The sequence below is a fragment of the Rhincodon typus genome, chromosome 33 (genome assembly GCF_021869965.1).
Source record: "Rhincodon typus isolate 14 chromosome 33, sRhiTyp1.1, whole genome shotgun sequence".
In the NCBI taxonomy this organism is placed as follows: Eukaryota; Metazoa; Chordata; class Chondrichthyes; order Orectolobiformes; family Rhincodontidae; genus Rhincodon; species Rhincodon typus.
In genome coordinates this window covers 35,243,004-35,256,064 of record NC_063364.1, presented here as the reverse complement: position 1 = coordinate 35,256,064, position 13,061 = coordinate 35,243,004, and the positions used below count along the sequence as shown (strand labels likewise).

The 13,061-nt window shown below is 42.6% G+C and overlaps 2 protein-coding genes across 2 annotated transcripts in view; one reads left to right on the top strand and one right to left on the bottom strand.

The window, feature by feature from the left end:
- LOC109938855 (aminopeptidase Ey-like) overlaps positions 1-13,061 on the bottom strand; it is a 269,455-nt gene that overhangs the window by 207,376 nt on the left and 49,018 nt on the right. The window lies entirely within an intron of this gene.
- arpin (actin related protein 2/3 complex inhibitor) overlaps positions 1,722-13,061 on the top strand; it is a 32,829-nt gene continuing 21,489 nt past the window's right edge. The window contains exon 1 of the mRNA XM_048616023.1: positions 1,722-2,055. Within this exon, the coding sequence (XP_048471980.1) occupies positions 2,037-2,055 (19 nt within the window). The 5' untranslated portion in view covers positions 1,722-2,036. The remainder of the gene's footprint in view (positions 2,056-13,061) is intronic.

Genomic DNA, 13,061 nt, shown 5'->3' with positions numbered 1-13,061 from the left:
CTGGGAAGGGGGCAGTACAGAGGGAGTGCTGCCCTGGGAAGGGGGCAGTACAGAGGGAGTGCTGCTCTGGAGAGTGGGCAGGGTGCAGTACAGAGGGAGTGCTGCTCTGGAGACTGGGCAGTGGGCAGTACAGAGGGAGTGCTGCTCTAGACAGTGGGAAGGGGGCAGTACAGAGGGTGTGCTATTCTGGGAAGGGAACAGTGCAGAGGGAGTGTTGTTCTAGGAAGGGGGCAGTGCAGAGGGAGTGCTGCTCTGGGAAAGTTGCCATTTTTCAGAAGAGGAACTGAGGCCTTGTCTGCTCTCCTGGGTCAATGTAGAAGATCCCATACAAATATTTCCAGAAGAGCAGAGGAGTTCTTCCCAATTTTCCTGATTAATATTAGTTCCTCATCCAATCTCACATGATCAGATTCACTGATCATTTGCTCCTGATTGTGGTGTCTTGCTTTACCCAAATAGACGGCTGCAGAAATCCATAAGGTTCATAGCTTGTGACCCGACTGGGTGTAAAATGCAGCTGTTACCCAGAACTATCAGGAAATTCACACTTGATAAAGTTACTTAGCTATTAACTACCTTCAGAGATATATTTTTCATATAAAATCTCTCTATTTCTGACAACGTATGCTAAATTTTGTGAGTAAATCAAAATCTCACTCAGAAACCACACATTAATGAGCAGTGAATCACTCAGAAACTGAGAGGTCTCTCTGCTATTCCTGTTAAACCTCACTGCTACGTGACAAGAGGTTTCTGCTGACTCACTCCAACTCGGCATTTTTGAAAAAAAGGAAGTAAATTCGGGGATTATTTTACACTAACAGCTGGCTGATTGCATCATTTCGGGAGGTACAGTTTCTCTTTATTGACCCAGGATTCCAGACAAAATCTTTCTATCCCTGGGACCTTTACATGAAATGTCTCACAGTTTTTTTTATAAGTTTCTTTTAATTCATAAAAAAATGACAAAGTAGAATATGAAAGGGAGTGAGCAGGGAACATTAAAGAAACTGACTGTAAGCTCTTTAACAAATAAAATTGAAAATGAGCAGCAAAGGTAATTGTGTTTCCATGAGAAACGGAGATAGGAGAAATTCCAATCTGCAATAAGGAAATGGCGGAGACATTTAACAATTGTCTGTCTTCACAGTTAATTCCACTAAAAATATCACACAGCTAGCTGGGGAGTCAAATGGAATTTTCTGAAGAAGGGTCTAGGCCCAAAACGTCAGCTTTCCTGCTCCTCTGATGCTGCTTGGCCTGCTGTGTTCATCCAGCTCTACACCTTGTTATCCTGGAATGAAAGTGCACAGCTTAAAGTTAATTAGTATTTGTGAAGAAAATATGCTGGAGAAATGAATAGACCAGAAAGCAGATAAACCCCAGGATCGATCTGAGAATTTACAGCCTAGGGTTCCAACAGAAGTGGGGCTGCACCAGCTGTGTAGTTCCCTCGGTTCAAAATTGTTCCTAGTGGATTGGAAATGAGTAAATACGACACTGTTATGCAAGTAAAGACATCAATCTTTATGAAAATACTGAAATCTATTATTAAGAAAATGGTTAAAAGAAACAAAAACAAAGTTGCTGGAAAAGCTTAGCAGGTCTGGCAGCATCTGTGAAGGCGAAAATAGAATTAACGTTTCGGGTCCGGTGACCCTTCCTCAGAACTAGTTAACTCTATTTTTTCCTTCACAGACGCTGCCAGACCTGCTGAGCTTTTCCAGCAACTTTGTTTTTGTTCCTGATTTACAGTATCCACAGTTCTTTTGGTTAAAAGAAACACTGGGAAGGTCTAGTGGTACTGATTTGTATAGCAACCTGCCTCTTACCTAAAAGCTTCAGGTTCAAATCCCATGCCAGGTCAAGGAAGGTGAATCCATGACGCCCCAATGACAAATACGTATTCGTGTTTTCAACAGACCCCTGATAGTGTTCTTGAAAACTTGCTACATAGGCTATGGACTGATGAAAGGTCATTGACCTGAAATATTATCTCTATCTGCAAGTTATCTACCCTCTTAAGTAGAAAGTTAATGGCCTTTATATCCAGAGGACTGGAGTACAAGGATGCAGAAGTTTTGCTGCATTTACACAAAATACCTGGATAGACCCCACCTGGAGCCCTGTGAGCAGACCTGGGCACCACACCTTAGGAAGGATAGATTGGCCTTGGAGGGAGTACAATACAAGTTTACAAGAACAATACCTGGACTTCAGGGCTTAAGTTCTGAGGGGAGTTTATACAAATTGGGTCTTTCTTTTCTAGAATTCTAGAACTAGGGGCCATAGTCTAAGAATTAGGGCCAGATTGTTGAGGATAGATGCTAAGAAGCACTTCTACACACAAAGGGTGGTAAATGTTTGGAGCTTCTTCCACAAACAACAGTGGATGCTGGATCAGTTGTTAGTTTTAAATCTGAGACAGTAACATTTTTGTTAAGCAAAGGTATGATGGGATATGGGCCTAAGGCAGGGAAATGGAGTTAGGCCACAGGTCAGCCGTGGTCGCAATGAATGATGGAACAGGCTCAAGGATCTGGATGGTCTACTCCTGCTCCTACATTCCAATGAATATTTCCAGCATTTTCTGTTGTCTTTCAGATTTCCAGATTCTGCAGTATTTTATTTTTGTATAAAGATTCGTGAGGTTAGGTGTTGTATGTTGAAATGACTTGAGAGTTAGTTAAATAACAGAAAAGGGAAGTTAAGAATGAATGGTTATATTTGGGATGTGAAATAATTCCACAGACACCTGTATCCTATCACCAAGTCACCCTTTATTTACACATGAAAAGTCCTTGACTATAGTGCTGCTTTATTTGGAGTCAGGCACAGAGGTGTCAGTATCTCTGACACTCACCCTTTTTATTTCAGCCAGGGCTCCCTGATTGGAGCCGATTAACGGCCCCAATCAGGGAACTCATATTCTATGAGTCCATCTGGCTGACTTCGTTACAATCACTACATCCATCTCCACTGACTCCAAGGACATAGGCTGGTCTGTTTTCTTGGACAGCCTCCTAGAGTGTTTCAGCATTGGGTCAGGTTCCTCCAAATCAGTCTCTGTGTGATGCACAAGAGCTCACCTCTTGCACCAGGAGCGGCTCAATAATATTTCACTCTTCTTCCAGCAACAAAGGCATTGAGGCAGCTACTTCTGTCATGTCCATCTAGAATTCAGAGGACTCAACAATATTTGATGGAGAAGGTGAATCCACAATTTCTGGTATCATTTCCAAAGGTTTTGAGGGACAGGGCATGTTTTGTTCCTGCACTGTTTGCAAATTCATGGCTTTCATTTGTTTAGATGCCTATTCAGGACTGTCACACCTACCTGAATTTTATACCTCACTGGTCCTGACCTCACATCAACCATGCCTTTTACCCACACAGGGCCATTTCCATGATCCTTACACCAAACATCATCCCTGCATCAAACTGTCTCTCCCACTTGGTGGAATCTTGGGTCCAGCATTGGAGTTCCTGATGCTGTTTCCCCCTCCTCCAATCGATTAAATGTGATTATCTGAAAATCTTGGCACATAAATTTGTGTTTACTGATTGTGAACTTGAACCATACAAACATTGTGTCCTGCAAGACCATTTGATAGAGGACTGTGAGGTAAAGGGAGAATGTATGAAATACCCTACTTCCTGCGTATCTCAGAACAATGCATGCTTGCATTCCAGTCAGTCGTGAGACACAATTTGCTGACGAACACGAAACATACTAAATATAGTGGTTAATGTCTCAATATCTGTTACCCGAGCATATTTTTGATTTGGCTCACAAAAGCAAATTTGTTGAAATAATCACTAGAATGTGATAATATCCTTGGACATGGGAGATTTCAATTGCAATCTTGCCTCACAGCTCAGAATTAATTCTGTGTTAATAAGAGTGTCTGTTGAGATGATGGAGTTGACTGGTTTCACATGACTTAGAGTCATTGAGATGTACAGCATGGAAACAGACCCTTCGGTCCAACTCGTTCATGCTGACCAGATATCACAAGAACACAAGAACACAAGAACTAGGAGCAGGAGTAGGCCATCTGGCCCTTCGAGCCTGCTCCGCCATTCAATAAGATCATGGCTGATCCTTTCGTGGACTCAGATCCACTTACCCGCGTTCTCACCGTATCCCTTAATTCCTTTATTGTTCAAAAAAAATCTACCTTTTTTTTAAAAGCGTTTACTGAAGTAGCGTCAACTACTTCACTGGGCAAGGAATTCCATAGATTAACAACCCTCTGGGTGAAGAAATTCCTTCTCAGTTCAGTCCTAAATCTGCTCCCTCTAATCTTGAGGCTATGCCCTCTTGTCCTAGCTTCACCTGCCAGAGGAAACATCCTCTCTACTTCTATCTTATCTATTCCCTTCATAATTTTATATGTTTCTATAAGATCCCCCCTCAATCTTCTGAATTCCAATGAATATAATCCCAATCTACTCAGTCTCTCCTCATAAGCCAACCCCCTCAACTCTGGAATCAACCTAGTGAACCTCCTTTGCACCCCCTCCAGTGCCAGTACATCCTTTCTCAAGTAAGGAGACCAAAACTGCACACAGTACTCCAGGTGTCGCCTCACCAGCACCTTGTACAGCTGCAACATAACCTCTCTGCTTTTTATTTCAATCCCTTTAGCAATGAAGGACAAAATTCCATTTGCCTTCCTAATTACTTGTTGTACCTGCAGACCTACCTTCTGTGATTCATGCACAAGGACACCCAGGTCCCTCTGCATAGCAGCATGCTGCAACTTTTTACCATTCAAGTAATAATCCTTTTTACTATTACTCCTACCAAAATGTATGACTTCACATTTATTTACATTGTATTCCATCTGCCAGACCTTTGCCCACTCACTCAATGTATCTATGTTCCTCTGCAAAGTTTCACAGTCCTCTGCACACTTTGCTTTGCCACTCATCTTAGTGTCATCTGCAACTTTGACGTGGTCCCCAACTCCAAGTCATCTATATAAATTGTAAATAATTGCGGTCCCAACACCGATCCCTGAGGCACACCACTAGTCACTGACTGCCAGCTAGAATAGCACTCATTTATCCCCACTCTTTGCTTCCTGTTAGTCAACCAATCCTCTATCCATGCTAATACTTTACCCTTAACGCCATGCATCCTTATCTTATGCAGTAGCCTCTTGGCGGCACCTTGTCAAAGGCCTTTTGGAAGTCTAGGTACACCACATCCACTGGGTCCCCATTGTCCACCTCGCTCGTAATGTCTTCATAGAATTCCAAAAGATTTGTCAAACATGACCTGCCCTTCATGAACCCATGCTGCATCTGCCCAACGGGACAATTTCTATCAAGATGCCTTGCTATTTCTTCCTTGATAATAGACTCAAGCATCTTCCCCACTACAGAGGTTAAGCTAACTAGTCTATAATTCCCCATCTTTTGTCTACTTCCCTTTTTAAACAGTGGCGTCACATTTGCTGTTTTCCAATCTGCTGGGACTGCCCCAGAGTCCAGCGAATTTTGGAAAATTACCGCCAGTGCACCTGCTATTTCTCCCGCCATCTCTTTTAGTACCCTGGGATGCATTCCATCAGGGCCTGGAGACTTATCAATCCTTAGCTCCATTAGCTTGCCCAACACTACCTCTTCCGTAATTATGATTGTTTCCAGGTCCTCACCTACCTTCGTCTCTTTGTCTATTACTGGCATATTATTAGTGTCCTCCACTGTGAAGACCGATACAAAATACATGTTCAACGCCTCGGCCATTTCATCATATCCCATAACTAAATTCCCCTTCTCATGCTCTAAAGGGCCAACGTTTACTTTAGCCACTCTTTTTTGTTTTATATATTTATAGAAACTTTTCCTATCTGTCTTTATATTCTGTGCTAGTTTTTTCTCATGTTCTATCTTACTTTTCCTTATAGCTCTTTTTGTGGCTTTCTGTTGACCTTTAAAGTTTTCCCAATCTTCTAGTTTCATGCTGTTTTTGACCACTTTGTATGCCTTCTCTTTCAATTTGATAGCCTCCCTTATTTCTTTAGACACCCATGGCAGATTACCCCTTTTCTTACAGTCCTTCCTTTTCATTGGAATATACTTTTGCTGAGCACTTTGAAAGATTGCTTTGAAAGTCCTCCACTGCTCGTCAACTGTCCCACCATAAAATCTTTGTATCCAGTTTACTTTAGCCAAGTCCTCCCTCATTCTATTGTAGTTCCCCTTGTTCAAGCACAGGACCCTTGTATTGGATTTTATCTTCACACTCTCCATCTGTATTCTAAATTCAACCATACTGTGATCACTCCTTCCAAGAGGATCCCTAACTATGAGGTCATTAATTATTCCTGTCTCATTACACAGGACCAGGTCTAGGATAACTTGTTCCCGCGTTGGTTCCATTACATACTGTTCAAGAAAACTATCACGGATACACTCAATGAACTCCTCCTCAAGGCTACCCTGACTGAGCTGGTTCGACCAATCTACATGTAGGTTAAAATCCCCCATGATAATTGCCGTACCATTTTTACAGGCATTAGTTATTTCTTTGTTTATTGCCCGCCCCAATGTGATGTTATTATTTGGTGGCCTATAGACTACGCCTATCAGAGACTTTTTCCTCTTCGAATTTCTAATTTCCACCCAAATGGATTCAATCTCATTCTCCATAGAACCTATATCATCTCTCAGCACCGCCCTGATGGCGTCCTTGAATATCAGAGCTACACCACCTCCCTTACCTTCCTGTCTGTCCTTCCGAATAGTCTGGTACCCTTGGATATTTAACTCCCAGTCGTGACCATCCTGTAACAATGTCTCCGTAATGGCTACCAAATCATATTCATTCGCGATGATTTGTGCCGTTAACTCATCAACCTTGTTACGAATGCTACGAGCATTCAGGTAAAGTGCCTTTATGCTAGCTTTCTTACCCTCATGATTTCCAACATCTCTGATAATATCTCCTGAGTTATCCTTCCTTTTTGCTTCTTTCATAGTCTGCCTTGAACTTAAACCCTCCTGCACACATGCTAACCTGCTGCTTACCATTTTATTTACCATCATACTCCCTGTCGTTTTCCCTTTCCCTTCCCCACAACTCACTAGTTTAAAGTCCTAGTGACCACCCTATTTATCCTTTTCGCAAGAACACTGGTTCCAGATCAGTTCAGGTGGAGACCGTCCCGTCGGTACAGATCCCTCCGGTTCCAAAACTGATGCCAATGCCCCATGAAATGGAACCCCTCTTTCCCACACCACTCCCTTAGCCACGTGTTTACTTCCCTAATTTTCTTATCCCTAAGCCAATTTGCACGTGGCTCGGGCAGTAATCCGGAGATTATGACCCTCGAGGACCTGTTCCTTAATTTTGTTCCTAGTGCTTGATAATCCCCAAACAGGTCCTCCATCCTAGCCTTGCCTATGTTGTTAGTCCCAATGTGGACCACAACAACTGGATCCTCCCCCTCCCGCTCCAATATCCTTTCAAGCCGGTCAGAGATGTCCTGCACCCTGGCACCAGGCAGGCAACACACCATGCGGGACTCCCGATCCGGCTTGCAAAGGATACTATCTATCCCCCTAACGATAGAATCCCCTATAACTACCACTTGTCTATTTGCTCCCCCCTCTTGAATGGCTTTCTGCACCATGGTGCCGCGGTGAGCTGGCTCATCCTGGCTCAGCCGCCGCCCAAATACATTCCCGGCAGCCCCCTGGTCCTCGCTGTCGCCTCTCTCTCTGCTGCTGGAAAAATGAAGGCCGCTAATGCTCGAGGTAAGTCCTTTTAAGAGGGAAAGCTTACCTTCCCGGCAGCCCCCTGGTCCTCGCTGTCGCCTCTCTCTCTGCTGCTGGAAAAATGAAGCATATCCTAAATTAATCTAGTCCCATTTGCCAGCATTTGGTCCATATCCCTCTAAACCCTTCTTATTCATATACCCATTCAGATGCCTTTTAATTGTTGTAACTGTATCAGCCTCCAGCACTTCCTCTGACAGCTCATTCCATACACACAGCACCCTCTGCGTGAAAAAGTTGCCCCTTAGTTTCCTTTAAATCTTTCCCCTCTCACCTTAAACCTATGCCCTCTAGTTTTGGACTCCTCTATCCCAGGGAAAATACCTTTTCTACTCACCCTATCCATGCCCCTCATGGTTTTATAAAACTCTATAAGGTCACCCCTCAGCCTCTGGCACTCCAGGGAAAAATTCAGCCTCTCCCTATAGCTCAAACCCTCCAACCCTGGCAATGTCCTTGTAAATCCCTTCTGAACCCTTTCAAGTTTCACAACATCCTTCCTATAGCAGAGGGACCAGAATTGCACACAGTATTCCAATAGTGGCCTAATCTATGTCCTGTACAGCCACAATATGACCTCCTAATTCCTGTGCTCAATGCACTCACCAATAAAGGCAAGCATACCAAACACCACCTTCACTGTCCTAACTACCTGCAACTCCACTTTCAAGGAAATATGAACCTGTACCCCAAGGTCTCTTTGTTCAGCAACACTCCCCAGGACCTTACTATTAAGTGTATAAGTCCTGTCCTGATTTGCCTTTTGAAAATGCAGCACTTTGATCCAGTTGTTGATGCCAAGCCAATCAATTAATTTTCCTGGCAACCTCCGATTTTGTTTCTGTGTCCATGTGACCTATGTATAGAGCTTGTTAACGTATTTACCTTTGAATATTACATTCCCAGAGAGTCCTCATTTGTCTATGAATGACCAGGAAAGCTGTGCTGGGAGGAGCCATCTGGTGAAAATGTCTTTCAGCTTTTGCAGCTGGACATTGGCGTACCTTGCTAAAACTGCTCTGCTTGGCTATGACTAAATGAATAAGATCAATATGGAGACTGACTTCAAACTCAGATTCAACAGTATCTACTTGTAAATCGAGAATCATATCTGCGTTCCTAGCAGGATTTGGAAGTCAGCTAAAAGCTTCAGAAATCATCTGTGATCCTGGTTTATTTTGTCGTAAGGACATTAAAACTGAATACAATCAGCTTGTATCCTGTAATATACATGTTCTGAGGCTTTGCTGTGATGAATCTAGTTCAATTGTGTAAGCTTGGGCAGACTGTAATATTCACTTATGAAATAATAATGAATTTTTGGGGAATTGAGAAGTTTGTTGGTGATCTTCCTGTCACATGTGTGGTGAACCTTTGCAAAGAAAATTTCAAGAGAAGAAACGTTGATTACAAAATCTGGAATATGCTGGGACATAAAAGTCACAAAACTAAAACACCTTTGTAAATTAAGTTTTGTATGTCTCCTATTTTTCAGGATCAGATCCAACTCTGAAGAGTAGATTAATCAGAAGAAGTTGATTTGGTTCATATTGTTTTGAATTTTTTTTTCATGTTGAAGCTCACTGTTCCTTCCTGTTGTTGCCTTGAGCTGGTGAAGGTTTGGGTGATCTCATGTGTAGTTTTCCCAAGAACTGTGATGTCATTTCAATGATATGATCCATACATTGTTGGAATCTATCCCAGATCATGGATCATGGATAATCCAAATGGAAATCAGAGGTAACAGGATTTACTGCAAGGTGTTCTAAAAATGATCTGTTCCTGCGATTGGGGAAAGGCACATAAACCGTTATCTATTCCTGTAGTAGATTATTGTACGAAATACTCTCAGGAGTCTCAGCGACAGGTTCCAATTGTTTATTTTGTCAACATGTTGGGAGAGGTCTAACTCAGAAGAGTTCTGAAGGAGGACTCTGCCCAGCCAAGAAATTATCAGACATTTATACATTGAAAACTACATAGGCAGTACATTCCCTGAACTCCAACATGATCTGTTTATGGTTACATGAATCAAAAATATACTTTTGCTGCGGATTGTTAAGAGGCAGGGTGTCTGGCACCCCTGGCCTTATTGACCTCCTGTACCTCCATATGCTGCTCTAATCTCTCCTCTGCAGCCTGATTGTTATTAATCTTGTCACCTTGTGAGGCCACCTCTCTCTCCTACATCATATCATTGAGCACAATTCAGAGTAAAACAAGGTCTCTAGGGATTCAAGCTGCTGATAAGGACTTGGAGGTTACTATCAGTTCAGCCACACATTTCCTCAGCTACCTGGCCTCTGTGTCAGCTATATCAGTGCTTTAGCTTTCAATTCAATTTAACTCCAAAACTTTTCTTAATCTTAATCTAAACTAAACTAACTAAATTCCCTAGTCCTTTCTATTATAGTCACTTAACTCACTTAAGACTTAAGGCTTTTATGGATCACATTTGTTTCTTTTCTCAGTGAATTATTATGGGGATAGCATAGGATTGGAATCTCATGGTGACATCTTTATTTTTGTGCAACTTTGGATCCAAACATTCATAAAGAGTACCATTTTTCTTCAAAACATGACTAATCTAGTTTCACCAATCCACGTGGCCTTTATTGAAGAGAATAAATTACACAATAAAAAAGTCTCGTTGCAATTGGACACGGCTTTAGTGAAACCACACCTGCAGTACTGTGCAGCGTTTTGGTCTCTGTACTCAGGGAAGGATTCACTTGCTTTAGAGTGAATGTAACGTGACAGATTCCCAGGTTATCCAACGGGAGAGACTGAGCAGGATAGTGTCTACGAATGAGAAATTATCTCATTGAAACATATGTGGGGTATGAGGGGACTTGAAAGGGTAAATGCCAAGAGGACATTGATCTATAAACCCCACTGAAAAAGATCAGAAATTCTCTTCATCTCTCTTGGGCAGAAACACCCCAGTCAAACAATTTTATCTTATCCAATTGATGTATTTGCACAACAGGTACAATACCATAAGCCCTGACTCTATATCACAAAGATTTTATTGTCACTAAGAAAAGTTGTTTACAGAATGGCTGGATGTGAGGTCAGCTCAGGAGCTGCTCTTCAGTCAGGGAATTTTAACTGATTCCTGTCTGATAGTAATTGTATCAGCCTGAGGGGGATCACTAAATTCAAGTGATCTCACTTCACTAGTGGCTAATTATTGCCATAGATTTACAGTGACAGGAATCAGTAGGCAGCATGCGTCTGGTGATTTTCTGCATAATGAGACACAGATGATGACCCTTGTAACAAGAACTGTGACTCATAAACTTGCCTTTTCTTGTTGCTGAGGATCACGGACAGACGTCAACGAATTATTGAGATCACAATCAGTAAATGGTTGTTTTGCAATCCCACGCCCTGTTGCTAACGGAGAAAAGGTGAGAGAGAGAGAGACTTCACTTTCCTGAGGCATTAGTATCAGTTCTGACTGACAGGAATCTATGGATGGTTCATACCTCAGTGTGGCTGGGCCCATATGTGGAGGTTAACAAGTCCCCTAGTGAGCCAGAGTTCAAACTAACCTGGCAGGAGGTGGGGCGGGGGGCATAACTGTGAAACACTAGAGAAATAGTGCACAGAAAACCAGGAGAAGTTAACAGCATAATCCTAAAGTATTGCTGAGAAAAGAGTCTGATGCTGTTGAGGCTTTTCATCTCAGAGGAACAATGTGCATTTGAATGACATCTACATCAGTTTGCAAATCCTTGCAACTGTTTAAGAAAGAAAACTTATATTTATAACACTTTATAAAGCACTTGGAGCTATGGAATCAGCGAGAGAGAGAGAGAGAAGGAATTAGAAAGAGAGGAACAGAGGCATCAGGAATACATATATATTTGTGGACTATGAGCAACTGGACGATGGAACTTTGGACATTTCTGGCTTGAAGAAACTTTACTGCACAATTTCTTGTAAATGAGAAGTCAAAAGGTTGAAAGGAAACTGCGGTTTTCTTGCTGTTTATAACAGGTGATTCATAAAAGCAAGGTCTTTAAGAGATAGGAGGCGTATTTTATGGCTTAATAAAAGGACAAACATACTTGGAGAAACGTTTGATTTGTGTTCATTTGTTGTTCATTGTCTAAGAACAGCCTCTTGGTCAAGTTACCGCGTGTTGTCACAGACCTGGAATGTGAGCTGTTGGAGATGTTTGCAGAGAAAGCAGCTCTCTCTCCCTCTCACAGTCAGTAAGAGACATACCCTAAAGCAAAAGCAGTAACTGTCTCTCTCAGTGAGGTAGCTTGAAAACCTGATAAAAGTTTCAAGTATCAATACAATTTGTTTATACCAGAATCTAAAAACCTAGTCTGAAGATCTTCCATTATTCTGCAACTGTGATGTGCGTGACTAAGGAACTGTGAAAAATCAACCCATTCTACCTTCCCCATTCAAACCTTTGTTCTACATGGGCAATGCTCCTGTTTTGCTTATTTTTATCCCCAGCCATAATCCCTTTTCAGGGCTCAGTTGTCCTGTCTTCTCTGTGTATGTATGTGTTTTTGAGATGAAGGGGAATATGGTTTAATCCTGCTTAGTATCTTAATTGATTACTGGTTTTGACACATAGAGTCATACAGCACAGAAACAGACCCTTCAGATCAACAGTCCATGCCAAACATAATCCCAAACTAAACTAGTCCCACCTGCCTGTTCCTGGCCCATATCCCTCCAAACCTTTCCTATTCATGTACTTATCCAAATGTCTTTTAAGAGTAATTGTACCCATATCTACCACTTAATAACTACCGCCCAGTGGCTCTGACATCCAAAAGCATGAAGTGCTTCGAGAAGCTGGTCATGGCTAACATCAACTCCAGTCTCCCAACCTGCCTCAATCCCCTACACTTTGCCCACCAGTGTAACAGGTCCACAGCAGACACCATATGCCGAGACAACAAGGTGCAGAGCTGGATGAACACAGCAGGCCAAGCAGCATCATAGGAGCAGGAAGGCTGATGTTTCGGGCCAAGACCCTTCATCAGAAATGGGGGAGGGGAAGGGGGTTCTGAGATAAATAGGGAGTGAGGGGGAGGCGGATAGAAGATGGATAGAGGAGAAGATAGGTGGAGAGGAAACAGACAGGTCGAAGAGGCGGGGATGGAGCCAATAAAGGTGAGTGTAGGTGGGGAGTTAGGGAGGGGATAGGTCAGTCCAGGGAGGACGGACAGGTCAAGGGGGCGGGATGAGGTTAGTAGGTAGGAGATGGGGGTGCGGCTTGAGGTGGGAGGAGGGGA